The sequence below is a fragment of the Pogona vitticeps genome, chromosome 3 (assembly GCF_051106095.1).
Source record: "Pogona vitticeps strain Pit_001003342236 chromosome 3, PviZW2.1, whole genome shotgun sequence".
Taxonomy (NCBI): Eukaryota; Metazoa; Chordata; class Lepidosauria; order Squamata; family Agamidae; genus Pogona; species Pogona vitticeps.
This window is the reverse complement of record NC_135785.1, coordinates 192,943,543-192,971,408: the sequence shown is the minus strand read 5'-3', so window position 1 is coordinate 192,971,408 and position 27,866 is coordinate 192,943,543. Positions and strand designations below refer to the sequence as shown.

Sequence of the window (27,866 nt, the reverse complement as noted above, 5' to 3'; positions counted from 1 at the left end):
CACAGTGCACATGCACTCCATTTTTTTTCCTTTTTAAAATGAACTCTTTAATTAGTGCCAGCCTGTCATTCTCACTGCACAAGTGGAGCTCCAGAAGAGGGTATTGGCCAGCATCTCTGAAATTTGTAGTAAAGATACTGTTGCGTTGACTAATACAACAAAGACCAATGGTCGGAGTTGAAGTATTTCATTGAAATATACCGTGGAACATTGGATGGGCACAAAGGAGGCAACACTAGTTGGCAGAGGCAGGCAGAGTGCAGTGGCACTGCGGAACAGCAGATAGCTAACTTCTAGCATAATTTCCTTTGTTTAGAAATAGTCCTAAGACAGGTATAGGTAGCTTTGATAGGCTCCCCACAGGTGACACTAGGCTCAGAAACAGCCATAAATCCCCAGAATTTGAAATATAAAAATAAAAAAATAGAACAAATCATGAGAGGCTGTCACTTATTGTCTTGATTTTTTTTAAGGGGGCCTTAAGAGTGTATGGCCCAGCTAGTGCAAAATACACTGTACTTGGGTACCAAGATTATTTCTAGTAAAACGTAAATTCACAGATTTTGGTCTCCGTGCTATTCATCTCAAGAATATACTGTGTTAAGAACATTAATGTCCAATGAAAAATTCTCTGTTTTAATGGACCTCACATCATTTCATTCCAGTTTGGTACACATCCAATAGAAGATCTTTTCAATGATTTTCAAGATGGACGAAGGCTTCTGGAGCTCCTGGAAGGTCTTACAGGCCAAAAACTTGTATGTATGGCAGTTATTTTTCCAGTCCTGTACACTTGAAATGTTAAATGTGTTTGGCTGTGGAAGTGCAGAAATCATATTGTACAATCAGTATTCATGGACTCCATCCATGAAAATCCTAGTTTCCTCTATGAATCTCCTTGAATTTACATGGATTATAAGAGCATGCATAGAATTGGAAGGCTGTCCATGTTAATATGAAGACCTAAGCCATTTACAACTTGCATTGCACAATGATAACTTAATTAACTTTTTATGTTAACCACTTGCAGCAAAAACAAAATGCATTGAAAAAGTGGATAAGCCTTTAGTAAGTCCTTAAAATGAAGTCCATAAAAGCTTATATACAGGCTTTAAAGTTTTTGACAATGACTGCAGTAGTTCTTATCATTTGTAACTAGTAAATAAAAAGTAGTGTGACTATGTTTCACTGGCAGTGTGAACTGGGATTACTTGTGATTGGAGAAGGGGACAAAACAAGCCATGAAGCAAAATGCGAATGAATCAAGCCACTTTATTGTTTGTTTTGAAGCTCTTCAGGAAAATACACCTGCCCAGAATGAAACAAAACACTGAACTATTATTGACATTGGGTTTTTATTTATGGTTCATGGTACAGTGGTTAAACTGCTGTACTGCAGCCAAAACTGTGCTTATAACCTGTGGTTCAATCCCAGGTGGATGGCTCAAGGTTGACTCAGCCTTCTATCCTTCCGAGGTTGGTGAAATGAGTACCCAGTTCGCTGGCGGGGGGGGGGGGATATGTATAGCCTGCATAATTAACTTGTAAATTGCCAAGAGAATGCTTTAAGTGCTATGGGGTGATATATAAGCATTATTATTATTATTGTTGTTGTTGTTGTTGTTGTTGTTGTTGTTGCTGTTTGCTTTTTCATGCAATGTGGGATTTCTGGGAATGGTAGAATGGCCCCCATGTGAGTTAGATATGCCAGTTTCTCTGCAAATCTTCAGGTTGTTCTCTTCCCCACTTCCTCCAAGTTTGGCAAGGATAAGGTTTGTGATGTCTTGAGTTATACCCCCCCAAAGCAATTCCACAACCCAGCCAAATCCAGTCTTCACTAAACTTGAAGGGGGTGGGGAAGAGAATCAACTTAAGACTCGCTGTGACTTTGGCATCTGTAACTCATGCAGAGGCTGTTCTGATGTTTCTGGAATTCCCAAATTGCATGAACCACAAGACGGTTCATTTTATCAGTAAGCTCATGGTTTATGGATGAATAGTAATGAACCATCACAAACTATTTCCCCAGTTTGTGTGCATCTAATTGTGATCTTCTTCCATATATTTTTAGAGTTAGAGTTTCTCACATGGTAATGTTATTAAAAAGGTTGATCTGACACAAACTCCAATTTTTTTTTTACTTGTGAAATGTTTGATGCCATTATAGCATTTTTAAATTGATCCATGGAGAGGGGCATCAGTCATAATAGAGACAACTTGGTTTTCTGTCTCTCTTGCTCTCATTCAATATGGTCACAGAAAATTGCCATATAGAAATACGTACATTGCTGCAGTGAGGATGGATGAGTTCGATTGTTTAGGCTCCTGTGTGCTGTTACATAGGCTGTTCTGTCTCCAAGAGAGATGTTTCAATCTCAGTATAGAGCATTATCTTTCTTTTTGTCATTGCTAATTGCTACATATATTTACAGGGGAAAGAAAAGGGTTCCACAAGAGTTCATGCTTTGAACAATGTCAATAAAGCACTACAAGTCCTACAGAAAAATAATGTAAGTAAAGATTCACACTGAAGGTTCAAAACTCAAAGTTTGTTTCTGGGATATTATTTTTATTTATTTCACTCTGTAGATCTCTTAGAATGTGGGAGAGCAAAGTACAAGGCCCACATCTGCTATCAGTTCAGCAAATGGCCTAGATGAAACAATTACCTCTAAGCTTTGGTTTCTATCTGCAAATTTGCACTGCCATTCAGTCCATAAAAAGCTGATAGGATGATAGTTGCTAGTATGAATATGTGCACATTGGTGGCCACAAGGGGTGAAGGGGGACATTTGCCCCTCTGGAATCCTGAATTTGTTCATATTCTAATGAAAGGAGACAGATGCAGTGTGTCACACATTATGCCTGTCAAGTTCGCTGAACGGCGACCACTGTGTAGTTTTACACTACTCCCCAAGCACAATTCTTACAAACATCTGTTTATGTGAGTGAAGGTATTCTTTATATTAAAACTGACAGCAGTTTCAAAAGGTTATCTGGCTAATATCTTATCTATAATATTTATCCCTTTTGAATGAACATTTAATGTTTAGTTTTAATACACATCCTGTTTAAAGGGGGGGGGGAATGAAAAAAAAATCCTCTTTGACCTAATAAGAAGCAGTGATGGAATGGATTGTCAATTATACATTGCATTATATATTTATAGTGTGATAGCACGGTTTCCCCTGTGCTGACTGATCTCGGATCTGTGAGTACCACTGAATGTGCCGGCACATTGCAGTACTGACTGTGATCAATTTACAGAGGAATCAAAAAATGGGTGGAGAAGGGAAGGAACAGAAAGGAGTCGGGTTAGACCAGATCCAAACCTGCTCATCCCAGACTCTCAGCCACTGTGCCAGCACAAAGTTAGACCATGGAGTCTTAAGTAACTTCTAGCATTCCTAGGCTGGGAGGTTTAGATTCATCAGAAATTAAGCTTGCTTAGTGTTAACAAGAGCTATTAATGTGCTCACTTACTATTATTTTTCTAGACTGAGAAGGAGATAAATACCTGTGTATTATGAGACATAACAGAAGTAACTAATTCACATCCTAGAAGCTTTAGAGCCTAGTTATTCTGATGTTTCTGTCAAGCTCAGTTTGTTAGATTCTCTATCTTTTTTTATCTTTCCAGTTCAGACTATGTTTAAAAGCATTTTTGTATCTATATTTCTTTAAAATGATTTTTTTCTGTGGAATTTTTATGTATGTATTGTTAAAGTGATTAAAACATTTGTTGAATCAATTTTCTCCCCCCCCCCCCCAAACAGACATTTGTATATGCATTTTGTAAAAAATATAAAGTATGAATTTTTATGTATTTTTTTAAACATAGTGGCTGAAATTCTTATAATGAAAATGTCATCACTGACAGTGTCAAATGGTCTCCAATTAAAGACTTCCTTTTTGCAATTTGAGAGTGTGTACAAATTGTGTTGTTGTTGTTTAGTCGTTAAGTCGTGTCCGGCTCTTCGTGACCCCAAACTGTATGCACATGAAATTGCAAAAGGAGGATTTTGTCAGCAGCAATCTGCTGTTGCCAGTGTTGTCATTCTTGTTGCACAAGCAGAGATTTCAGTTCTCATATTATGTATCTTTTTTAAAAAAAAGTACAAAATCAAGGTTTCATGACATGTGAAACACATGATGGAAAATCATCCTTCCATATACAATGTGACAAGAATGGTGAGATGCTAGTACAATCATCCCTGTTTCCCCTTCTAGAGTATACAGACTAAATTCTTTAATCATCTCTGAATAGGGCTTTACCATTTTCCAGTTCTCTTATTTGAAAGTTGTTTCAAATAAAGTTATGGCCAATTTTAAGTCTCACTACATACTTCATTATCTCCCTTCTTGTGGATTAATGAGAGACCTGAACTATCTAAGAAAATTTTATGATGGACGGGTATGATGATATACTTAACTTTTGCTGAAACAGTCATGCAGCTTATATATATGTAATTTCCTGTTCCCTATTTCATACCTTTCCAGCTTGTAAAACATTATTACTGAATACTTGCTACTAAAAATGTGGTGGTTGCTGCCGGAATCACTCTGTGCTTGAATACATGGTTGTGTCAAAATATTTTCTTGGCCAGGAGAGATTATTTAATTATTTAAACAGAAGTTTATTTTGCAGTATGATGTTGCATCTTTGCTAATTGCATTTGCCTGAAATTCTCTGTATTGCTCACTTTCTGTTAAAAAAAAGTATTTGTTCCATTTATCAAATAGAATTTGGAGGTTTACTTGCCTCTAATAGCTAAATGATCAATTAACATGCTCACAAACCCACACATTCCTCACTTGATAGGTTTGTAAAATGTGTTGGTTTAACAGATTTTATTATATTTAATTCAACAGCTGTTCTTTTACTCTTTGCCATTTACTCCTGTTTTTAATCTGTTTATTATTTTGCAAAGTGTAAGCATTGTTCTACATTATTTTTATCTGCATTTTTCCCTTGCTTTAATAGGTAGATCTGGTGAACATTGGCTGCACAGACATTGTGGATGGGAACCATAAACTGACCCTTGGACTGATCTGGAGTATAATTCTCCACTGGCAGGTGGGAGTCTGTCATTACTGAGAACATTGTGGAGAACATTGTTAAGGTGTACTGCTAAAAACCAAAGGACGGTGACATAGTTACGAAAGCCTGACTCCAATGTGGAGCAGCCATTTGTAGTGTCAGCACAAGAGAACCTCTCCCCATTCCTCTCCATCCTGTAATTCTCAGAGCTGCTTTGAGACTTTGTAGGGTTCCACAGATCTCTGGACCATGATTTTTTTTTTAATGCAAAGGGGCACAGAAGTGGGAAGGGAAATTTGTTTCCCACCTGCTACTCTTGAATTCTTTAATCCTTGCAAAGGGGCACAGAAGTGGGAAGGGAAATTTGTTTCTCACCTGCTACTCTTGAATTCTTTAATCCTTCAAAATAAATTTAGTGCTGGATCTTTCTCACTGTATGTTTTTGCACCAGAATTTGGGCTGACAAGGGTATGGGATTGCATCAAAATTTCAATAAGTAATAGAAGTTAGAGAAGAAAGCAAATATTTCCTAATTATTTATGGCATCAGTATGGAAATACAGGAGAAAACAAGGAAGTCAATATTTTCTCTAGGGATAGACAGTGGTTCTCTTCTCATGTAAAACAAGTTTCTTCTTTTAATTCAATACCCAAATGTAGTATTATTCTTAAACATACAGGCCAGGATCCTGTTCAGTATTTATATATACAAAGTTCTAATCGTGGAAGCTACTGTGGCAGTCTGCCGAGTGGCCAGTCTCAAATGACCAGGAGTATGATCAACTCCTCATTGGCTTACCACATAGGCATCCACAACAGAGCTCAACAGATGTAAGTAGGAACAGGATACTGGCCACAATAAGGTAATAAAAGGAACAAAGAGCCTTGTAAATGTACAATAATAAGGTAATAAGGTAATAACAAAAAGTCACCTGCCATGTTGAAATATAAGAAAACTATTTAAATAAAATCTTGTGGAGTAGAATCCATTTCTTCAGGTATATGAATCTATGGCTTTAGAAAGTTAGAAAAGAAGTACCAGAAGAAGTCTCATTTTTGATTACCCAGTTGCAGTTTAATTGTAACATATTTTTTCAAAGCAGTATGTCATGTGTTTTTGTTTGTTTGTTTGTTTTTTGTTTTTTATTCCAAGAAACAGCATCCTTTTGAATAGCTCTCAGCTTGTAGTCTTGTTAGATAATTCTGAGAAAGCAAAAGAACATAAAGAACAGGACCAGCCATTCAGTTAGGCAGTATGAGGAGGCCACCTCAGGAAATTGATTTGAATGTCTCAGAAATGCCACAAAAAGTTACTTTATTTTCATTTTGGTTGACAGTAAGTGAGATAGGTGGTCGCGGAATTTCCTGTTCAAGGTGGCAAAATCTGGTTAGCCTTGACTTGGGTGGAGGCTTACCATTCCCCATCAGCAATCAAAATGCCTTGAACTTTTCCTGATTCTCCAGTATATTTGATGTTGGGGAGAGGACTGAGCATTGTTCATTAACAGAAATAGAGGCATAAAGATAAAACAACAAAACACACCAATGTTTTTTGTTCTCCCTCCTTCTTTCTTCCCCCCCCCCCCATTATGTGACTAGCTCTTAAATCTTGGGTACAGGATAGTGGCAGGTGGTATTTTCTATCAACACATGTGTACCCTTCTACAGTAGAACTGGGCAGCTTCCAAAGTTTTGAAGGTCATTTTTCACTCCTTGAGAAATGGAGGACTAGACCCATGACACCAGCTCCCATTTTTGCTTCCTCCAGATTTGTAAATTAGACCTCCTAGAAGCCTCTTGCAAATGTGATTTCCTCTTTCAGCTCCCTCATGCTCTGGTCCACAACTGGCTTGGATGAGGGAACTTCATGTAAAGGGCAGAATACTGTAGATCAGTGGTTCCCAATCTTGGGTAACCCAGGTGTTCTTGGACTGCAACCCTCAGAAACCCTGGCCAGCACAGCTAGCGGTGAAGGCTTCTGGGAGCTTCAATCCAAGAATTCTTAAGTTACCCAAGGTTACTCGCCCCCCTCCCCACAGCTGTTTGCACACGTGCGTGTGTGCCAGCATCAGCGTGAGCGCTCCCACACCCTTTTGTGCGCATGTAGCAGCGCCTCCATGCTCACCCAAGTGCTCCTCTGCCCCCTTCACGCATGCACCCGTGCAAAGGGGTGGGCTAGTGCGCAAGCATGTGTGCCGGCACCCCTGCACATGCATGAAGGAGTGGGGGAGCACGCCAGCACTGGCAGGAGAGCAGGAGCTCCCCCACTGCTTCACTCATGCACCCAAGAGCACGCACGCACTTGTGCACACCTGCAGGGGAGCGCCTTTCTCAGAGGCTCAGTCAGTCCGAGGTCCCAAAAAGGTTGGGGACTGCTGCTCGAGAGGATGCAATTTGCAATTTTAGAGCAAGCATTTTTTGACCAGATGTTGAGAGGCAAGGCTCCTGGGAGGCTTTTGACAGTTTAATGCAGCCTACAGAACACACCTAGTCCACCCCATTATGTATATAGGTTGCATGTACGCATCATCTTCCATGAACAGAGAAGGGCTTCTTCCATCCATGTGAGGCCTTTTTACCTGTGCTTCCCCCTCACCTATACCACTTGTACACTATTCCACTATACAACTATCACAAGCAGTCAGTGAAAGACAGAATTAACAGAAGTTACTCCCAACCCTCTTAAATTCAACCCTATACAGTGGTGCCTCGCAAGACAATGTTAATTCGTTCCGCAAAAGTCGCTGTCTTACGAAAACATTGTCTTGCAAAATGAAAAAGCCCATTGAAATGCATTGAAACCGGTTCAATGCGTTCCAGTGGGCTGAAAACTCACCATCCAGCAAAGATCCTCCATAGGGGCGGCCATTTTCACTGCCTGTAAAGCGGGGCATCCGTCCTGAAAACACAGCAGGGAGCCATTTTCTACAGCCAATCAGCTGTTTCTAAATCGTTGTTTAGTGAAAAATCGGTTCCCGAAGCAGGGAACCGATCATTGGTAAGCGAATTTTTCCCATAGGAACATCGTTTTGCGATCGCAAAAGCGATCACAAAAACTTCTACGTCAAGCGGTTTCGTCATTTAACAAGGCAATCGTTAAGCAAGGCACCACTGTTGTTGTTTATATATTCTATTAATCAAATGATATTTCAGCTTTTAAATGGTTTCTTTCTTTTATTTATTTATATATTTATTTATTTATATATATATATATATATATATATATATATATATATATATATATATATATATATATATATATATATATATATCCTGCCTATCTAGCCGTCTGGGTTTGGTTTTGGTTTCACTGTCTTGAATCACATTTGTAGGCTGTGTTCATTTTCTTTCTGATGCAAGGTTTCAGAATATTTTCAGAGGAGTGCATTGTCCTATAGATGAAGCAAAGTAAAAACAAATAATAACCAAATGGTTTGATTTACTACAATCTGCCATGCTCATCCTCCTGCATATGTAAACAAAGAGAGAGGGAAAGGATACTGAGGGCAGTAACTTTTTCTGCATTTTTTTCATGCGTATTCTGTGTCCCAGCACAGTGTGCTGAATATACTGACTCTTAGGATAAAGTAAAAGAAGCTGGGTTTGATGTATAGGAAGGAAGTAAATAGCCTGGGATGAAGTCACTCCTTGTGAAATTCTTTGTTCTAACACAGGTCAAAGATGTAATGAAAAACATAATGGCTGGACTGCAGCAGACAAACAGTGAAAAGATCTTGCTGAGCTGGGTTCGTCAATCAACTCACAACTACCCACAGGTCAATGTTATTAATTTCACCAATAGCTGGTCTGACGGCTTGGCTTTCAATGCACTCATCCACAGTTACAGGTGAGAAATGTGTTAAAATTCCGCAACTAAATGCAGGCTATTGGAATCTTGCTTCCTGTCTCATCTAATTCAGAGCAACTTCATCCAGCAGTGTCTATTCAGAAGTCCCTAAGAAATGCATGAGCAAACAATAGGGTGAGGTGAAGAATATGCAAGGAATCGCTCCTTGTTTGTCAAAGGTATATTGTAACCCTATTCAGTTGTCTGCTGAAGAAGAATGTTCTGTATGTATGGAAAGAGGTGGTGATGTACATTCTAGCACCACCTTTTACTGCCCGTTAGACTTTTAGAAAACTACTTGTTTATATGATATCTCCAAGACTCTCCTGATGGCCATGTTGGATGGTGGATTCTGTAGTCCAAAAGTAACTTTTCAAGCTCTGTTCCTGAGCTCTTGACAAGCCATGGTTCCTGGCCATTTGGATCGCTATAATCACATTGAGTCAAATGCATTTGGAGCATCTTTGAAAATCCTTCACAGCAAAGTCAGTGGAGGCAGGGCCATAGCATGTGTCCCTACTCAGCTCACTATAGTCCTGGTTAATTTTTGAAATGGGTTTTTTAAAATCTAAAATCATAGCAATCAAACATCTTGTCATGGATAAGGAATCACAAGTAAGTAATCTATCACCTTAAAATCGTTGGTTTTCAATCTGTTGTGATTTAATTGTAAAGGATGAATTTTGACGTATAACATACATTGGTGTTACCAAGAGCCATGTAAATTTTATATTAACAATGTAAATCCTTGCTTGCCTTGTTCTTTCATGTTGGGAAAAGGAAATGCAAAAAAATTCTACTCACCCTGCAAGAAGGCAGGGAACTTTGAGGTGCTTTCAGGAAGTGAAGAGAACAAGAACCAAAATGTCATGTCCAGATTCATTCATTCATTCATTCATTCATTCATTCATTCATTCATTCATTCATTTATTTATTTATTTATTTATTTATTTATTTATTTATTTATTTATTTCCCTCCCTCCTATCTGGTCTTGCGACCACTCTGCAGATTGCAGATGACATTGGCAACTAGTTTGTTACATAAAATGTTAAAGGCTACAGGTCTGATGGGAGTGTTTGCATCTTTTTGAACAAACCAGCCTACATACATATTCAAGATCTAAGGCCGCTAGTATTGTTTACCTGGTTTTGGCAGTTTGCACAAATTATGGAGGCCTGGATTAGAAATAAAGGAGCACTCCTTGTCTTGCTTTTGCTTGGTGGTGACCTGTCTCATGGACTTGAACATATAATGTCAAAGGGTCTCATTTTTCATAATATGACACTGTTCTATCATTTGATGTTAAATTTGCCTGAACTAAAGCATCGTCATCCCTTTTGGTTCAGCGATGTGCTCAAAGAGCTTTCTTGTGAAAATATATGGTATTTAAACTAGCAGAGTTCTCTGGGCTGGTGCTAAGAGTTCCTGGCTATAAAATGCAAGTAATTGCTGTGGGTACTAGAGATGGGGTATTCGTATTCTGGTGTAGATGAATATAATTATTGCCATCACAGGTTGCTGGGCCCTTTGGACCCCCCCCCCCGAACTAGCCAGTCCACTTACTGCTCACAGTGTGGTGTGCACAGCCATCGTTGTTTGCGCCACACCAACTGCCGAAGTAGCCTGGCCAGTGCCTCCCTGACTGACTGCTCTGCTGGCCACTCTGGCAAGGAGGCGGGATGGCAAGTCTCCCTGCACAGCAGCTGAGTGGTCAGCAGTGTAGGTAGGTGGTGAAGTACCAGCTGAGCTACTTCCATGATGGGCACAGGGTGAACGACAATGCTGTGCCATGAACAGTAAGTGGACTGGCCTGTTCTGGGGGGTGGGTCCAAAGATCCCAATCACCTCTGGTGGCAATATTTGTATTCCCCCAGAAATGAATATGAATATCCCATCTCTGGTGGGTGCTCATTTCAAGTTAGTGGGAGGGGCTTCTTACAGTTTTGAGAAATCTATCCAGGCATGATGTGGTGGGGAGGAGGAAACGACACAGAGAAACCTATACTTACTTGCAAACATCCTTAATGATGCTTCAGTATATGAGCATGTGCTGCTAATGATCATGGAGACTACTCCCACTCCCAAGCTTTCTTGTTACTTTTAAATTTTTCATTTCCAACACTTCCACTCATAGCCTATGAAAGAGTATGTGCGCGCAAACCTCATGTACATCACTTGGAAGCACAGAGGATCCAAGTTTCAGCTCCAGTTTAAAGTCACAAAATCTAGACAAAAGGGGATCAAAATGCTAGACATCTCCCTGAATTTTAGAGGCTAATTAACAGGACGGCATCCCAGTGCAGCAGCAAGGCTATTGCTTACTCTTGTCCTCTCTGTTCCATCTGCTCTTGCAGTATAGCCAGTCTCAAGCCATTGTAAAAAAAGTGCTCTTTTCTAGGTTGGAAAGAACGGGTGAGGGGCAGAATATATTGTTCAAGCTGCTTCAGGGACTGTGCAGAGATGTTCCTGGTCATTTAACAACCACCCCTGTTTCTGTACATAATAGCAACAAGCATTAGCTGATAGTTTGGAAGATAGTTAATATCAGTGTGGTATTTTAATTACACACCTTTGTAACAGCCACACAGCAAGACTTAATTTATTATTTAGGCATTTGAAGTTGCCTGCTGTGACCTTTAGCCTAGCCTGAAAGAAGCCCGGAGCATTATGTGGTAGCTTACATAATATAGCACTAATTTGACTATGTTAATGCAAAATTGCCATTATCTCTGTGGTTAGCGGAATCAAATGCAGTCTTTCAAACACTTACTTTTTCTGCAGAAGTCAAAATAATTGCTTCCTTAAGTAGTGTAAAATATGCATGTCCTTGATAAATTTCTCCTTTAATAAAACCCCAAAGCCTCACAAGACATGTTTCTACAAGAACATGAAGAAAGAGAAAATAGCAGAGGAAAATAGCTTAGGTGCCTTTAATTGAGAGAAAGAGAGAGCAAAAATAATTGTAGCCACTCTCCTCTGTTCAGAATTCCATATTTTTATTAGGTGTCTCTTTAAGATGTGTTTAGTAATAATTGGTCTTGTGAGGGCATTGCACTGGTATGAAAATTGTTTCAAATCACAATGCTAGCTGATTTGTGAAGAAAATGTTTAGTTATGTGGAGGTGTAGACAAGATCTTGTTTTTACTTATTTAAAATATTTTACCCCATTTAAGAAATTGAAATGTGAATTTAAGAATACAGTAAATTACATTGTTGCAGGAAAATCAGATTATCGTGTTTCAATCAAATAGTTGTGGTTAAAATGAAGATTTTATCCAAGAGTACTTATTTATTTAGGATGCTACCAATAGAATTACCTGAAGAGGAGATTGTCAAATTATGATTAATATGTTGTGCAATGAAGATAAGAAAATAAGGATTAATAAGAAGAGATGGTATAAATTTCAGAAGATAGGAGGGCTGGGACTTCCTAATCTGAAGAGTTATCATGTTGCTAATTAATTAAGACATATAGGGGACATTATTATTCACCCTAATAAAATAATATGGTGGAGTTTGGAATCCTTGGAGCTAGATTTGAATTTTGAGAAAATTATTTTCCAACTGCATAATAAAATAGAAATAAAGACAATGGAAACCTTTTCCTTAAAATATATTGACAATTTGGAATAAACATAAGAATATATTTAGTCCAATAATACCACTAAAATATCCAGTGACTGAGTTGGAAACTTTTCCAATGAATTTGAAAAACCTGAAAAGAGGAAAACAAATTATTGAATTAAAGGACTGGGTAGAAAAGATGGGGATAGAGAACAAATAAAATATATATTAGGAAGGGAGAAAGTATTTGGTTAGCTTAATGCAGTTAGAGCAGTGGACGAAAGATTGGCTGAGGAAAAATGGTGAACAGGGAATTTACAAATACTGAGGAAATGTTACTGAGGAAAGGAAAGTGTAGAAGAAAATAAAACATTGAAAGGTATAGTAAGTAAAATGTATAAAATATTTATTGAAGTGTAGGATCAACAAGACCCACAAAATCTTATTGGAACATGATATGAGGGAAGAAGTAAGTACTGAAAGATAGGAGAAAATATGGGATATGAGAATAGTGAAATATATCTCTATGAGGATTAAATGAAAATTCTACCCTGGACCTCTCAATGACCTAAGAAGGCTCTTCTTCTTAATAATACCATTAAGTCAGCTCTGTTGAAGCACTGGTTGAAGTTCCTTCATTAGATATTGTGCCAGTGTACCTTGATTTTATTATGGAGTGCAATCCTGTGTATCTTTTCCCAGAAGCAAATCCCATTGAGCTCAGTATCATCTGCTACAATATAAATATGTGTAGGATTAGAGACTTCGTGGTAAAATCCTGTGAGATTATTTGAGGGAAGTTCCTCTGTTAGCAACTATGCTGAGTCATTAATGATTCCAAAGACATATTGGTGCATCCAATTATATCTATATATTGAAATGGTCACATCACACACTATCTCAATAATTATATTTTGATTTGATTTATTATTTTTTTCCCTCCCATCACGCCCCTTATGTTTAAATCATTGTAAAAAAAACCCCACATATTTCTGTCTTCTTAATAATATTCATTTTTCCCCACTAAGGTGCCATTAGAATAGTTTTCTCTTATTTTAAACATATTGAAAATCATAAGTCTTGCATAAATTAAAAATGTCATTATTCTTTAGAGATTTCCAAGCTCAAATCTTTTCTCTGTTTTGTCATAGAAGATTACTGTTACACTCCATTTCTAACAGTCCATAATAAATACATGGAAAGCTATTTTCATCTCCAAACTCACCTTTTCACCCCAAATTACATTCATTAAGTACATTATCTTCTCTGCATGTTACCATTATGTTGAAATATATATTTTTTCTGTGAATGCTTAAATACATTTAAATTCTGAAGTTGGAACCATTCAGTCTGCTTTTTTCTGTGAACAGAAACTCCTCCCACAACACATAGGCACACATAGAAAATCCTTTTGTAACGATAACAATCTGCTGGTGGAACAAAGTTTTTAATCATACTAAAACAAAGAAATTTATATTACAATCTTTACATTGATGAATGAAATGTAAGTCTCAGGCATGAAGCTGAATTTTAATAAGACATTATCTCTCCAGTTGTTGGTGCATAGCTTTAATGAAACAGAATGTGCATGAATATACAGACCATGTAGTCAACACATCCTGGTTTAATGGCCACTTTACACCGAATTGTAGTGGTGGTGTTTGCCTAAGAAAGCCATTTTTGGCTTCTACCTGAGACAACAATAGCACACGGTCACAGGCAGAAAGAAAGATTATTGTGCAGAAAGAAAAATTAATATGGACTGTAATGCTAGCTCTGACAGTCACTATATTTGCATGTCAAATCAGCCTGCTGAATTGAACAAATTTTTTAATAATATCTCACTGCAAGTATGTATAATCTGTGTAGGTATCTACTGTATATGTCAAGTTCATGATGGAATACTGCCTGTGTTGCACCCTTCCTTTGACTTCCTAGCGGCTATCCATTATGGCCTGGACTATGCATGATTATTTCAGATTCTTATCTGTTTACCTAAAGAACACAGATATTCTGTTTCTGATTCATTACCAGAGCCACTGTATATATCCCTGTGCTGAAACATTGTAAGGAGAGTGATTTGCATTTTTAACAGACCATGTTCTCTGTTTTTCTTAATTTGTGCAGATTTCCAAGTTTGTATCTCAGAAATGTTTTCTTCCTGTGCAAACATATACTACAAACAATATATTACACATATACACACATACTCTTCTCTTCAATGCTGTCCTGTAGAAAGCCTGTCAGTTTTGCCCATTTAAAAAGTACTGCTGCTAAACAGGGATCAATAGTCTGTACCTTAAATGGGTATTGAGATACTGATTCCATTGAAAGGAATGGTTTGCTCACTGATAAATTTCTGTGAACAAATGTTCAGTTGATATAATTTACATAAATTAGAATTCCATCTTCCTTGTCCCCATTTTTTTTCTTGAGGGACTTCATGGGTCCACTTCTTTTGTTTTTAATTAAAATCATCCAGTTTCAACCCCCCCCCAAACAAAACAACTATGTATTTTGTTATTGCATATTATAAGTCATCTTGGATATTCTTTTAAATTTAGATAGATAGATAGATAGATAGATAGATAGATAGATAGATAGATAGATAGATAGATAGATAGATAGATAGATAGATAGATAGATAGATAGATAGATGATACAGTGGTGCCTCGCATAACGTTTGCTTCGTTTAACATTTTTTTCGCTTAACGTTTATTTTTTCAGAGTCAGATTGTGCTTCGTATAACGTTTTTCCCTATGGGCGATTTTCACATAGCGATTTTGGGACCATGCTTCGCTTAACGTTTTTGGTTTTAGGTCCCCTGCTTCACTTAACGATGTTCATTTTTTTAATTACAAAAGTGTCTTAACATGTTGAAAAACAGTTTTAAATGCTTGGAATCGTTAGTGCACCTTCTAAAATGTGTGCATACTTAATTTGCCGTTGATCTGACTTTTCGTTAATTTTTTGTGAATTTTTTTCTCCCCCATAGGAAACAATGGAACTGTCAGATTTTGACAGCTGTCAAAAGTTGGGGGGAAAAATTCACCATAAATTAACGAAAAGTCAGATGAAAGCCAAATTAACCTTTGCATCCGTTTTAGAGGGTGCAGAAGCTAATCCAAGCATTTAAAACCATTTTTGACCCTTTTATGACACACTTAAATTTGCAAAAATTGACTTCGCAAAGCCATTGAAATGTATTGAGTCGGCTTCAATACATTCCAATGGAGGAAACATTGTATCGTTTAACAATGTTTCCTATGGGGTTTTTCGCTTAAGGACGCCAATCTGTGCCTATTGGAACGGATTAACCGGTTTCCAATGCATTCCTATGGGAAATGGTGTTTCGCATAAAGTTTTTTTCGCATAAGGTTTTTTTTTGGAACCAATTAAAAACGTTATGCGAGGCACCACTGTATTTCATAATATTATCATATAAATTGTGTTGCTAGCTGACACATTAATTTGGTTGGAGAAAATATATCAGCATTCTTATTTTGACATAGGAATGCTAACCAGTATGTTGACACTGAAGTATAAACTGAAGGAATTTATACTCATGCCTAATTATGAGGGCAACATGGTGTAGAGAAACCTGGAATGTATGATGTTCATATCCAAACTTCTGCATAATGAAATCTTGAATAAATTGTAGTTTTTCACATTACTACATCTCATAGAGTTGCTGCATTATCCTCATAGAGCAAGTTTGATTTCCACATTAACTATGCTGATTGAGAATAATGAGAGTTTTGGTCCAATTCATATGAGGCTGAGGATATAGCATCCCTGACTTTCCAGGGATAGTGTGATTTCTTTTCTGAAACTTAAAAGTATCATTAAATCTAGTCCTCCAAAGATAACCATTCATTCTCATAAGAGCAGTAGGGTCTTATTTCGCCACTCCCAACCACTTGCTTGCTTTTGGAGGCTGGAGGAACTTTGAGAAGTGTTGGGGAGCTGGATGTGAAAAGTACATTTAGACTTTTGATTTCCAAGGCACTCTCTCCCTTGTCTCTCCCCCCTTCTCTTTCTCTCTCTCTGTGTGTGTGTGTGTGTGCGTGTGCGTGTGCGTGTGCGTGTGGGCGTGCACATATACAACTTGGCAGACAGAAGAGGATGATCAGGTAGAGCTCTCTGGAGCCTTGGGTGATAATTCACGTGGAATCTTTGTATTTGCTGTGGATACAATGGTGCATATCTTTAAACCTGATTAAATCCTCTTTTGTAGCCTGGAAAACTAATTTACTCATTCTAATAGATAGCATTTAGCTAAAATGATGAGTGTCACAAATTAATTACATTATTTATACTGCAAACACTGTAACAGGATAAAATTTCAGATTGTTTATTTAAACCGTAATTCAATGCCTTCCACTAAAACATTTAAGACTGCCCTGTAGTATTTATTTCACTGATATCAGCTGAATTTATTACCGAAATATTAAAGTTTGTTTTGGGGAGACAAAAAATTTTTTAGCAGACAAGGGACGTTTTGCATTGCATTCTACCTTTTTTTATATTTGGTGATCGGCACCTGAAATACAAAACTGATCATAGGGAGAAGTATGATTGCATGGGTAACTTTTAAGGTTTCCTTTTTCTTTTTCTTTTCTTTTTCAGACCTGATCTATTTGATTGGGACAGTGTAGTTTGCCAGCAGTCACCTATACAGCGATTAGACCATGCATTCAACATAGCCAAGCGACACCTGGGAATTGAGAAACTCCTTGACCCTGAAGGTTAGTAAATAGATAAATAAATAAATAATATAAAAAAAGGAGCTCCATATATATATTTGATACATATACAGTATAGGAAATGTCTCCCACACGCACAGGTCAGCAGGAAATATTTTTTCCACTTCCATTGTTATTACTATGCCACACGTGAGTTTTAATTAAGTTCACTGACACTTCAGAATTCCTTTTGGTTAGTAGGAAGACAGCATAATGCATTCCGTAAGACTCAACAGCTCACCCTTAGGCACCCATGTGAAATAGTTGTTTTCATCAAAGAGGCTCAGATGTGCAGTATTTGCTCCTTGGAGTGGAATCTGCAGTATGAAATTGCGACCCAAATGTAAATTTAGGCAGTTAATTTTAGATTCTTCACATACAATAATACGTTGTATGACGTTGTATGTTTTTGTACAGTTTCATTTGTTCATATGTTTCAGGTAAAAGTATTCTGAGTATGGTTTAGATTTCAGGGGGCTTTTTTTGTAAGGTAAAATTACTCAAGCATGAAGTGAATCCAAATTAGGAAGTTTTGGTGCTTCTCTGAAGGATGAGGAACAATTACTTTTTTGAAAACCAAAGTGTGCTTAAGCTATTGGCAAATAGAGGCTGTTGCTTTGAAATATCACCCCCTTTCTTTCTCCAACATTAATACAAAGGGGATGTGGTTAGCAATGAGAAATGTGGTTGGCAATGAGAAATGGCAGTGCACATGCAGTAAAGGTGAATTGTAAATTTAGGGTCCTAAGAATTGAAATGGATCATGTTGTCAGACTAAACTGTCGCTATAGTTGTTACTCTACCTGTGTATCTTGTTTAAGTATTTGCAGTATACACACCATCAACTGTATGTTAGTTTCATATTATTCAGAACTGGCTATTTTGTTAGCTATTGAAATAAACCTTATTTTCTTTAAGGTCTTTATTTTTATTTGCGAAGGTTTTTGCAGACTCAGTTTCTGTGCTCCTTTCAATGCAGAAGAACCCCAAAGGCAACTTCTCTCAAAAAGAAATAAATCATATATGCTTTGGGAAAATATTTACCCCCTCTGACATATGACATGGTTTAAAGTATTCTGTCTTCCCTTTAAGACCCAGCTCTCATTAAATCAATGTGACTGTTCCCAGTGACCTTATTCCATTATACACTTCCCAAGTGCTGATAGTTAGGAGAGCTTTAAAAAAAACTTTTTTGGCAAGTACATAAACACAAACTGCTTTGAATATGTATGATTTACTGCAGTGTGAATGCAGTCCCACAACATGTTTCATATCCAGATGAAATGAAATGTTGCCACCTGCATGGGAATTAAATTTAGCCATCATAGGGAAAATTTCAATATTTTCTTCATTTGATTGAATGTTCCTTGAAATTGGTTCCATCCATAGTCATATACATTAACTTCTGATTTTGCAATGAAGCCTTCTCCTCCTCTACTCTACCTTCAAATGCATATATCTTTTCCAAATGCATGTCCAACCATCTAGAGCAGTCTTGAAGACAGTGAGTCTGCAGTGGGGGGAGTATCTAGTCTGCCAGCACCAGTTGTTTGCTGATTGATGGTATGGATGTGAGGAAATCTGGACAGTTTTATAATCATGATCAAGACAGGCTGCCTCAGCATGACAAGAAAGAATTAGAAATAGGCTGTGTGCTCCTTAAGATTACACAGATGTAAGAGTAGCGTAGTACCTTTATTGAATCACTAAATAACCAAACACATTGCAAGCTTTTATTAAGAAAATTCCACTTCTTCAGGCTGGACACAATCCCTTCATGGACAATGCATAAGATTGTAGGTAAGAATCATAGCAGAAGTCTATGCCAGATCTACTCATACAAGATGAGTTTAGACTTAGGTTGCAAGTATCAGCTGGAGTGTGTGGTTAAAGCACCATTCCTTGCAGCATGGTTGGGATTTTGCACCCTAAACTTCAGAAAAAGAGTTTGCTAATTACTCTGAAAAAACAAACTGTTAAAAGTTTCACAGCTGCTATAAGATTTTTTTTGCCTCCAATGAAAGTCTGAGACACAAGGCATATCTCCGTGATGATGGTTTGTTCAGTGTTAGCGCAAGTACATGGAAATTAAGCAGAGTGACTTCAGGTCCAGGTGGTAAAATGACTCACGCACACACAAGCAGTTTCTCCAGCACCAGACGTGTATTTACAGAAGTATTTACAGAAGTGCAAACTGGCAGCATGACAGCATGATACTCATCAGGAAAGAATAATACATCATCTACACAGAGTCCACATATACAGTGGTGCCTCGCACAGCGAGGTTAATCCGTCCCGGATTAACCCTCGCTGTGTGAAACATCGCTGAGCGGTAAGAAAAAAGCCATTGGAATGCAGTAAACTTAGTTTAATGCGTTCCAATCGGCTGATTTACTCACCTTTCAGCGAAGTTTTTCAGTGGCCGGCAGCCATTTTCGCACCCTCCCCTCACTTAACGAGCGCGCGAAAACACTGCGCGCGGCCATTTCAGCTGTTCCGGTGGCCATTTTGTTGCCGTGGAACAGCTGATCGGCGGGTCACAAAGCGAAGGTCGGTAAGTGAACCGCTTAACGACCTTCGCTCTGCGATTTTCACCCATTGGGGCCATCGCTCTGCAATCGCATTAGCGATCGAAAAGCGTCACCGTAGAGCGAATTCATCGCTCTACGGTGCGCTCGTTCTGCGAGGCACCACTGTATACATTTGTACATCTGGCTGTGACCAATCATATCAGACATTGCATCATCCAAGAGCCCTCCTGAGTCACCATGACTCAGCATTTGAATGCACCTGTTTATTATGGCTGCTTATTAAGACACTTGTACTGCTCAGGCCTGTAAATTTACCTTGACTCTCAGTCTGTGCAAAGGTTTTCCAGTACCTCCCCTCTCTCTGAAGTTGTGAACATACACAACAGAACTGTTGGATAGCTCAGTGGCTTAGGTCTCTGGCTATAGAGCCAGAGATTGGGAGTTCAGTTCTTCAATGTGCCTCCTTGAGATGGGCTGGACTCAGTCCATAGCGTCCCTTCCAGGGCAAGGTTATTATTATTAAAGTCTTGTTGGCAGGCACAAAAGGCAAGCTAATTACTTACACAAAGATGTAAACAACCAAGCTAATACTCCACCTTCAAAAGTTAATGCAACAGCAGCAGCAGTTATTAGAGTCTTAAATTTTGCACCATTGGATAGCCGAAAAGTAGTCTTACAAAGGTGTGAATTCTCTGTGAGATTTCCCCCTCCTCCCAAAAAGTTCATCCTAACAAGTTTTTTTTCCTATTGCATTTTCCCATTTCGTACTAGAAGAAGTAGTATTTGATGCTTTAAATATATCCCTGTTTAAAATATACCATTAGGTAAAAGAAGGCTATATGTATATCTGAAGCGCATAATTATTGTTCTGGGTCAGAATACAAGCACCGGAGTCTTTACAATACAGTTGCGTACATTAGTTTTATGGTATCAACTGTGTTATCAAAAGGTGCATTATATTATTATAGTAATGGTCTTTCTGAATTCAAATTAATTTTTAAAAGGTCACTTTGTTCCTACTATAAAAGTCTCTCTCTGTGTGTGTGTGTACTCTCCCCATTTCTTTTTCTTCTCTTCCTTCCCGCTCTTTTCACCTTATCTTATTAATTCACAAGCCTCCAAGTAACTTAACACAGCTATTAAAGCCTGCAATAGTTAACCTACTAGGAAGTACTTTATACATAATTAAGTTGCTAACAGGTCAATTGGGTGATAATAAATCAGCTCATAAATATGGAAAAGGAAATGTTTTAAAATGAGTCTTCAGTTAGAGCAGAGCAACTATTTTTTCCTAGCCCTTTTGTTTTGTTCCTTGGTGCATTCACTGCTTTATTGCTTCATTTTTCAAAGAATGCATTACAATTTTCAGGGCAGCTTGCTATTGGCTGCTTCCAAAGAAATTGTCAGAATTTTTTTTTATGATTGCACTGTAGTAGTGTGAAAACATTTGAAAAAAATATGAAGTTGATTTTTTAATATGTCAAAGACTCCATGCTCCAGGAATTGGTTGTTTTCGTCTGTTCCCCCACCCATTAACCAACTTTTGTTGAAAACATATATTTAGGTTCTGCCTTAATAATAGTCATTTTTTTCTAGAAAATTTCTTCATAATTTCTTCATAATTCCCAAGACAGATGATCAATGAATCTTCCTGCAACCTAAAGCTGCAAAAGATGAATGGGTAGACTAACAGGTGTTTTCTTAGAACAATCTGACATATTTCCTCAGTTTATGCTGATGTTTCATCATGTCTGGGGTTTATAATAAATAGGGTAGAGGACCAGAAACATTAGGGCATGTCCAGGTTAGCCCTTTTGGTGTGGGCTGGTGCAGTCTAAATACAGTTGATTGAGGTCAAGCGATCCTTATATCCAAAAGACATAAAATGAGAGAGGAAAGCTATACATGCTACTGCAAGGGAGGAAAAGGAGCCAATCAAAAGCAGACAGTCACCCGTCTTTTGTGCTCCTGTGCTCCAAACACTGAGTTTGGAAAGGGACAGGAGGAAGGCAGAAAGAATGAATGCAGAGCAGGGTGTGTGCAATCTCCCACCTCACACAACCCAATCTCACCAGTGGAAACAAAAGACCCTTTGCACCTAGGAAAAAGAAACCAAACACACAATTATAAGATGGGGGTAGCTGACTCAGCAATACTATGAGCCTGAAGGATCTTGGAGTCATTGTAGAGCACAGGCTGAATATGAGCCAACAGTAGGATGTGGCTGCAAAAAAGGCCAATGCTATTTGAGGCTGCATTAATAGATGTATAGTCTCCAAATCCCATGAGGTACTAGTTGCCCTATATACAGCACTGGTTATTTATTCATTCATTTATTCATTTACTTATTTACTTATTTGTCTGCCTGCCTGCCTGCCTGCCTGCCTGCCTGTCTGTCTGTCTGTCTGTCTGTCTGTATATCCTGCCCATCTAGACCGAAGTCTACTCTGGGCAGCTAACAACACTCAAGAATAATAAAATAAAATAAATCAACAATATTAATACAATTGAAGATAGCAAATTGGGTATTGGCAGGAGGGAAGGCCTGCCTAAAGAGCCAAGTCAAGGGAGCCACCCAGCAAGGGAGCCACACAAATTTCTGGGAGGAGATTGTTCCAGAGGTGAGGGGCCACTGCTGCGAAGGCCCACTTTCTTATTCTTTCTCTTAGGGCCTTCCTCGGCTTTAGGCCCCTCAGCCGCCCATCTTGACTAAAGCAAGTGATTCAGGTAGATCTAGGTCGGAAGAGGCGTTCCACCAGATATTGAGGTCCTAAACTGCTTAGGGCTTTATGTGTCATCATTAGTACTTTGAAATCAATGTGGAAACAAATGGGCAGCCAATGCAGGGCAGCCAGAGTACGGGAGATATGTTGATGCTTTCTCACCCCAGAAAGAAGTCTGGCTGCTGAGTTCTGTACCACTTGAAGCTTCCGCATCAATCTCAAAGATAGCCCTACATAAAGTGCATTACAGTAGTCTAATCTCAAGACTACAAGTGCATGGACCAGAGTGTTGAGGGCCTCCACATCAAGATAGGAATGCAGCTGGGCAATCCACCAAAGATGGAAATAGGCAGTATGGACCACTGATGCTACTGGTAAGCGCTGGGTCAAGATGGACCCCCAGACTGCAAACCAAATTCTTTGTGCTGAGAGTCAACCCCACAAAAGACAGGGAGTTCCCCAAACCACTGTCATCAGGGCCACCTACCCTCAGGACCTCCGTCTCATCTGGGTTCAGCCTCAGACCATTCACCTGCTTCCAATTCAATACAGCCTCCAGACAGCACTGAAGGGATAAAACGGCATCCACTGTTGTTGGAGAAAAGGAGATGTAGAGCTGAGTGTCATCAGCATACTGATGACACAAAGCCCCACACTCCCTGATGACCTGACTCAGTGGCTTCATGTAGATATTAAACAGCATTGGGGAGATAATCGAGCCCTGCGGGACCCCACAATTAAGATTCCATGGAGCCTTTACACTCTCTCTAAGCTGTACTCTCTGGGGCTAGTCCTCCAAGAAGGATCAAAGCCAGGCTAGCACCAGGCCACTGATTCCCAGCTTGGAGAGCCTCCCCAGGAGGATACTGTGGTCAACAGTATTGAATGCAGCTGAGATATCGAGAAGGACCAACAGAGACATTTTGCTCAGCAGGTCATCAAACAGGGTGACCAATGACATTTCCATACTGTGGCGCAGCCTGAAGCCCGACTGAAATGGGTCCAGGGTGTTAGGCATCATGATGAGGTTAGGCCTCATCTTGAATATTGTGTCCACTTCTGGACACTGCACTTCAAGAAGGATGCCGGCAAATTGGAACAAGTTCAGAGGAGGGCAACAAGGATGGTCAGGGAGCTGAAAACCAAGCCCTATAAGGAAAGACTGGAAGAACTGGGAATGTTTAGCTTTGAGAAAAGAAGACCGAGGGAGATATGATAGCTCTTTTCAAATACTTGAAAGGCTCTCATACACAGAAGGTGTCGAATCTGTTCTCGATTATCCTAGAATGCAGGACATGCAGCAGTGGGCTCAAGTTAAAGGAAATCAGATTTTGGTTGAATATCAGGAAAAACATCCTAACTGTTAGAGGAGTATGGCAGTGGAGCCAATTACCTTGAGAGGTGGTGAGTGCCCCCAGTACTGGAGACATTCAGGAGAAATTTAGACAACTACCTGGCAGATATCCTTTGGTTTCTATTCCTGCACTGAGCAGGAGGTTGGACTAGATGGCCCTATAGACCCCTCCAACTTCATGATTCTATGATGCTATGAAAGCAGCTTAAACTGAAAATGTGTGTATATCTGAAAAAGAAACCTCCTCAACAAGATCTCTGGGTCCGTGTAAATATAAAAGAGCACACACAGAAGTGCACCAATCCACAACAAAAAAGCAGAAGGGGCTCAGAATGGTACAGGTTGGGATGCCTGGAGGCAAATTGGAGCCAATTACTCCATTCATTCATTGTATGGATGCTCTAAAAAAGAGCATACCAATCCACCCCAGCAACATATCAAACGGAACAAATGCTGGTCTGGAAATGCTTAGTCTGAATGCACCCTTACTAAATTCACACTTCCTGAACCTAAAACCAGATATGGAAATGTGCAGAAATGAATAGACTGGCATAATGGATTGGCTGGTAGAACTTCTGTAAGATTTCAATTTAGCATTTATTGAGATATGGATTTCTGAACGGACTTGTGTTTTGAACCATTATTACCTAAGTTTGCCTCTGCTGGTAATGGTAGAACTCTTGCTCTTTGTTTGACTATTGTACTTATTTTATTATAAACCAACTTAAAATAAACATTAAAAGTAAGCATATAAAAGGAAAAAATTGAATAGAAATAAAGAATAAGAGGAATCTGTAGCTAAAAGGTAAAAATTGATAACAATGAAAACAGTTTGTTTCTATATACTAGGTCTGTAGGTAAAAGAATCATTTAAAAGTGGAATGAGATTGTAGATAGGAGAATTGGAACAATTTTAAGGAGATATACTGTAGAACAGAAGTAAAAACAACATCCGTCTTAATGGCGAAGGCTGAGTTAAATCTTTCAAAGCTCGTGCAAGATCAGAAGTCATGATAGTTTCATGCAATTTTTACAGTTGTGCAATTTATGCAATTTTGCAAAAATTATTCATGCTGTAGCAAGAATTCTCATTAATACCAACCAAAAACATTTAATTGTGTTGCAGGCAAGGAGAAAAATATTGTGCTGTCTTGTCGAGAGGATGAACACAAGAAAAATGATTTACTTCCCTATTTCAGAGTCAATCAGGATAATTTGCTGGCTTGGCAGAAGCTCAGAGAAGAGGATGGAGGTGGTGCCAATGTGTGTGAACCTTAAATTCAAATGGTTCCTTAAATCTCTGGGCCCTTGTACTCTCTCTCTGCCTGCCTTCTCCCCTCATCAGAATAAGATCAGCTTGGGAGCAGCAGTGGCACAATAATCTATGTTAAGATTGGCAGGGCATATAATATTGAAAAGTTCCTTCAACAAGTGTTTGTCCATTCTGGAAAAGAAAAGTAGAAAGCCCTTCTCTCTCCCCCATCCCCCGACAAATACTTCCATGACGTTCCAAGTCACTAAATAACGTCTCTCAAACACTAGTCTTACCATCATATCATAGCAGTTCCTGCTAACAAAATTGGTTCCATTAAATCCCTTGCACATATCGTAAATCTGCTCCAAGTTGCCTCCAGAACAAATTGTGGAATACTAGGAAGGGAAGAAGTAGAAGCTGAAGTCTTGTGGCTGCTGTCACAGGTGAAAGGGGATGTTCCCCTTAATTTTGAGGCTCTAGTTTGTTGAATTGTTAGAATGTGTGTTAGATTGATGAGACCAGGAGAATAGATGAGATGCTCATAGAAACAACCAACAATGTTGGTCACCCCACGACTACCGTGGTCTTGGCAATTCCTGGTGAGTTGCTGACAGTGGGTAGCTGCCAGCATTGGCAACAAGTTCTTTTAAGCATTGAGGGCACCAGCGGGCTGCATGATCATACTGATCTCTCAGAAGCAGAATTTTGATTTTTACAGAAGACGACAAAGTACAAAAAATGTGGTGTGTTTCATTGTTTTAACTAGTCTTTGCTATACTAGAAACAACCAAATTAATGTTAGCAATAATTTCCAATACAGACAGAATAGGGTAATAAAAGGATCTGATTCATTATTTGAGAATAATTAAAGGACAATAAATAAAACAAAGATAGAGTTGTGAAAATATCCTTTTATATCTGGCTATAAACATGATAGCCTATAAAAATGCAACAGAACAGGGAGGACATCTGTCCTTAAAACATGTCAAATATTTGTAGGTACCATATGCTTTCTTTGTTTTGTCTGTTTTCTGTAATGATGTAGGCAGCTTTCTGGAATAGTTACAACTTGATTCATTGTTTTCAAAATTCAATGGCAATTTGAGAGAGTTATTTCCTAGTTGTACAGCATTTTTCTGCATGCTTTTGAGACTTATTGGTCATGCCTGATACTTGGAAGGCATAATGGAACTGCACTCATCTCCATACTAACTGCTGCTGGTATACTAATATGGATGGCATAGCCACAAATAACCACTATCGCAAAATAAGATAAATACACTATGCCGTTCAATTTCTCTTCCTTGCCATATTTTTTACTTCTGCTTCCAATTTAACAACTTGACTAAACTTCTGCATGAGAGATTTGGTGAGGAAATGTTGAAATATCAATATTCTTCCTACACTGATTCACCTGAAATTTGGGCAATAGTTAACTTTTGGTGTACTCATCGGAAGATCATTTGCTTGGAGAGTAAATTATGTATTTGAATGACATGGAAGCAAAGGAAACATTTATAATTAATAAATGGGACTCTGAATGGATGGGTGGGGAAGTCTTCAGTGTTAAAAGTCACTGCCAATGGACTGACTTCACCTTAGAGCACGGACAGGTTGAACATGATTTCAGCTGTTATAAGTAACATGGCTGAGAGTTTCAGGTAGATCAGAGCATATGACTGTACAGTACTATAAAATGAGTAGGTATAGTAAAATAATTACAGAGTTATATCTTAGCTCTCATTGTTTCCATAGTCAGCGTCCTGAAGACACCTGGGTCTATAAAGACAATTTATCCTACCAATACTTAATGTTTGCATAGTGTCTTCAGATATTTAAATTGTTTCATGTACATTATCTAGTTGTAATCCTTAATACAAACCTAGACAGCATCTTAAAAAGCAGAGACATCATCTTGCCGACAAAGGTCCGCATAGTCAAAACTATGGTTTTTCCAGTAGCGATGTATGGAAGTGAGACCTGGACCATAAAGAAGAATTGATGCTTTTGAATTGTGGTGCTGGAAGAGATTCTTGAGAGTCCCCTGGACTGCAAGGAGAACAAACCTATCCATTCTGAAGGAAATCAACCCTGAGTGCTCACTGGAAGTACAGATCCAGAAGCAGAGGCTCCAGTACTTTGGCCATCTGATGAGAAGTGAAGACTTGCTGGAAAAGACCCTGATGTTGGGAAAGTATGAGGGCAAGAGGAAAAGGGGACCGCAGAGGACGAGATGGTTGGACTATGTCATTGAAGCTACCTGCATGAATTTGACCCAACTCCAGGAAGCAGTGGAAGACAGAAGGGCCTGGTGTGCTCTGGTCCATGGGGTCACGAAGAGTCGGACACAATCTAATGACTAAGCAACAACAACAAAATCCTTACTACAGCACTTCTGAAGATGGCACCCGAAGATGGTTTGGATTACAGCTTCAATCAGTTCCAGCCATCATGGCTGGTAATAGTCAGATGTGATGAGAGTTGTCATAAAAAGCATTGAGAAAGACGGTGTAGATTGCCTACCTAGATAGTTAAGGGAAGAAGAAGAATTAGAACTCAGGACATTCTGATTTATAGTTCAGCTTCTTCTTTGCAATATTTGTAGTATAAAAGTAATCAAATTGTTAATATTGAAATAAAGGAAAAGTCCCTAATAAGCATCCATCTTAGTCTGTTTGTTACTCATTACATCTGTTTATTATTTGTTTACACCACACATTTTTAGTGAGCAAAGTCACTAAATAACGTCTCTCAAACACTAGTCTTACCATCATATCATAGCAGTTCCTGCTAACAAAATTGGT

At 38.7% G+C, this 27,866-nt stretch overlaps 1 protein-coding gene across 11 annotated transcripts in view; it reads left to right on the top strand.

The window, feature by feature from the left end:
- DMD (dystrophin) overlaps positions 1-27,866 on the top strand; it is a 1,295,019-nt gene that overhangs the window by 399,229 nt on the left and 867,924 nt on the right. For all 11 annotated transcript variants that reach the window (XM_078390471.1, XM_078390476.1, XM_078390472.1 and 8 more), the window contains exons 3-7: positions 666-758; positions 2,433-2,510; positions 4,985-5,077; positions 8,715-8,887; positions 17,084-17,202. In XM_078390471.1, coding sequence (XP_078246597.1) covers positions 666-758; positions 2,433-2,510; positions 4,985-5,077; positions 8,715-8,887; positions 17,084-17,202 — 556 coding nt within the window. The remainder of the gene's footprint in view (positions 1-665; positions 759-2,432; positions 2,511-4,984; positions 5,078-8,714; positions 8,888-17,083; positions 17,203-27,866) is intronic.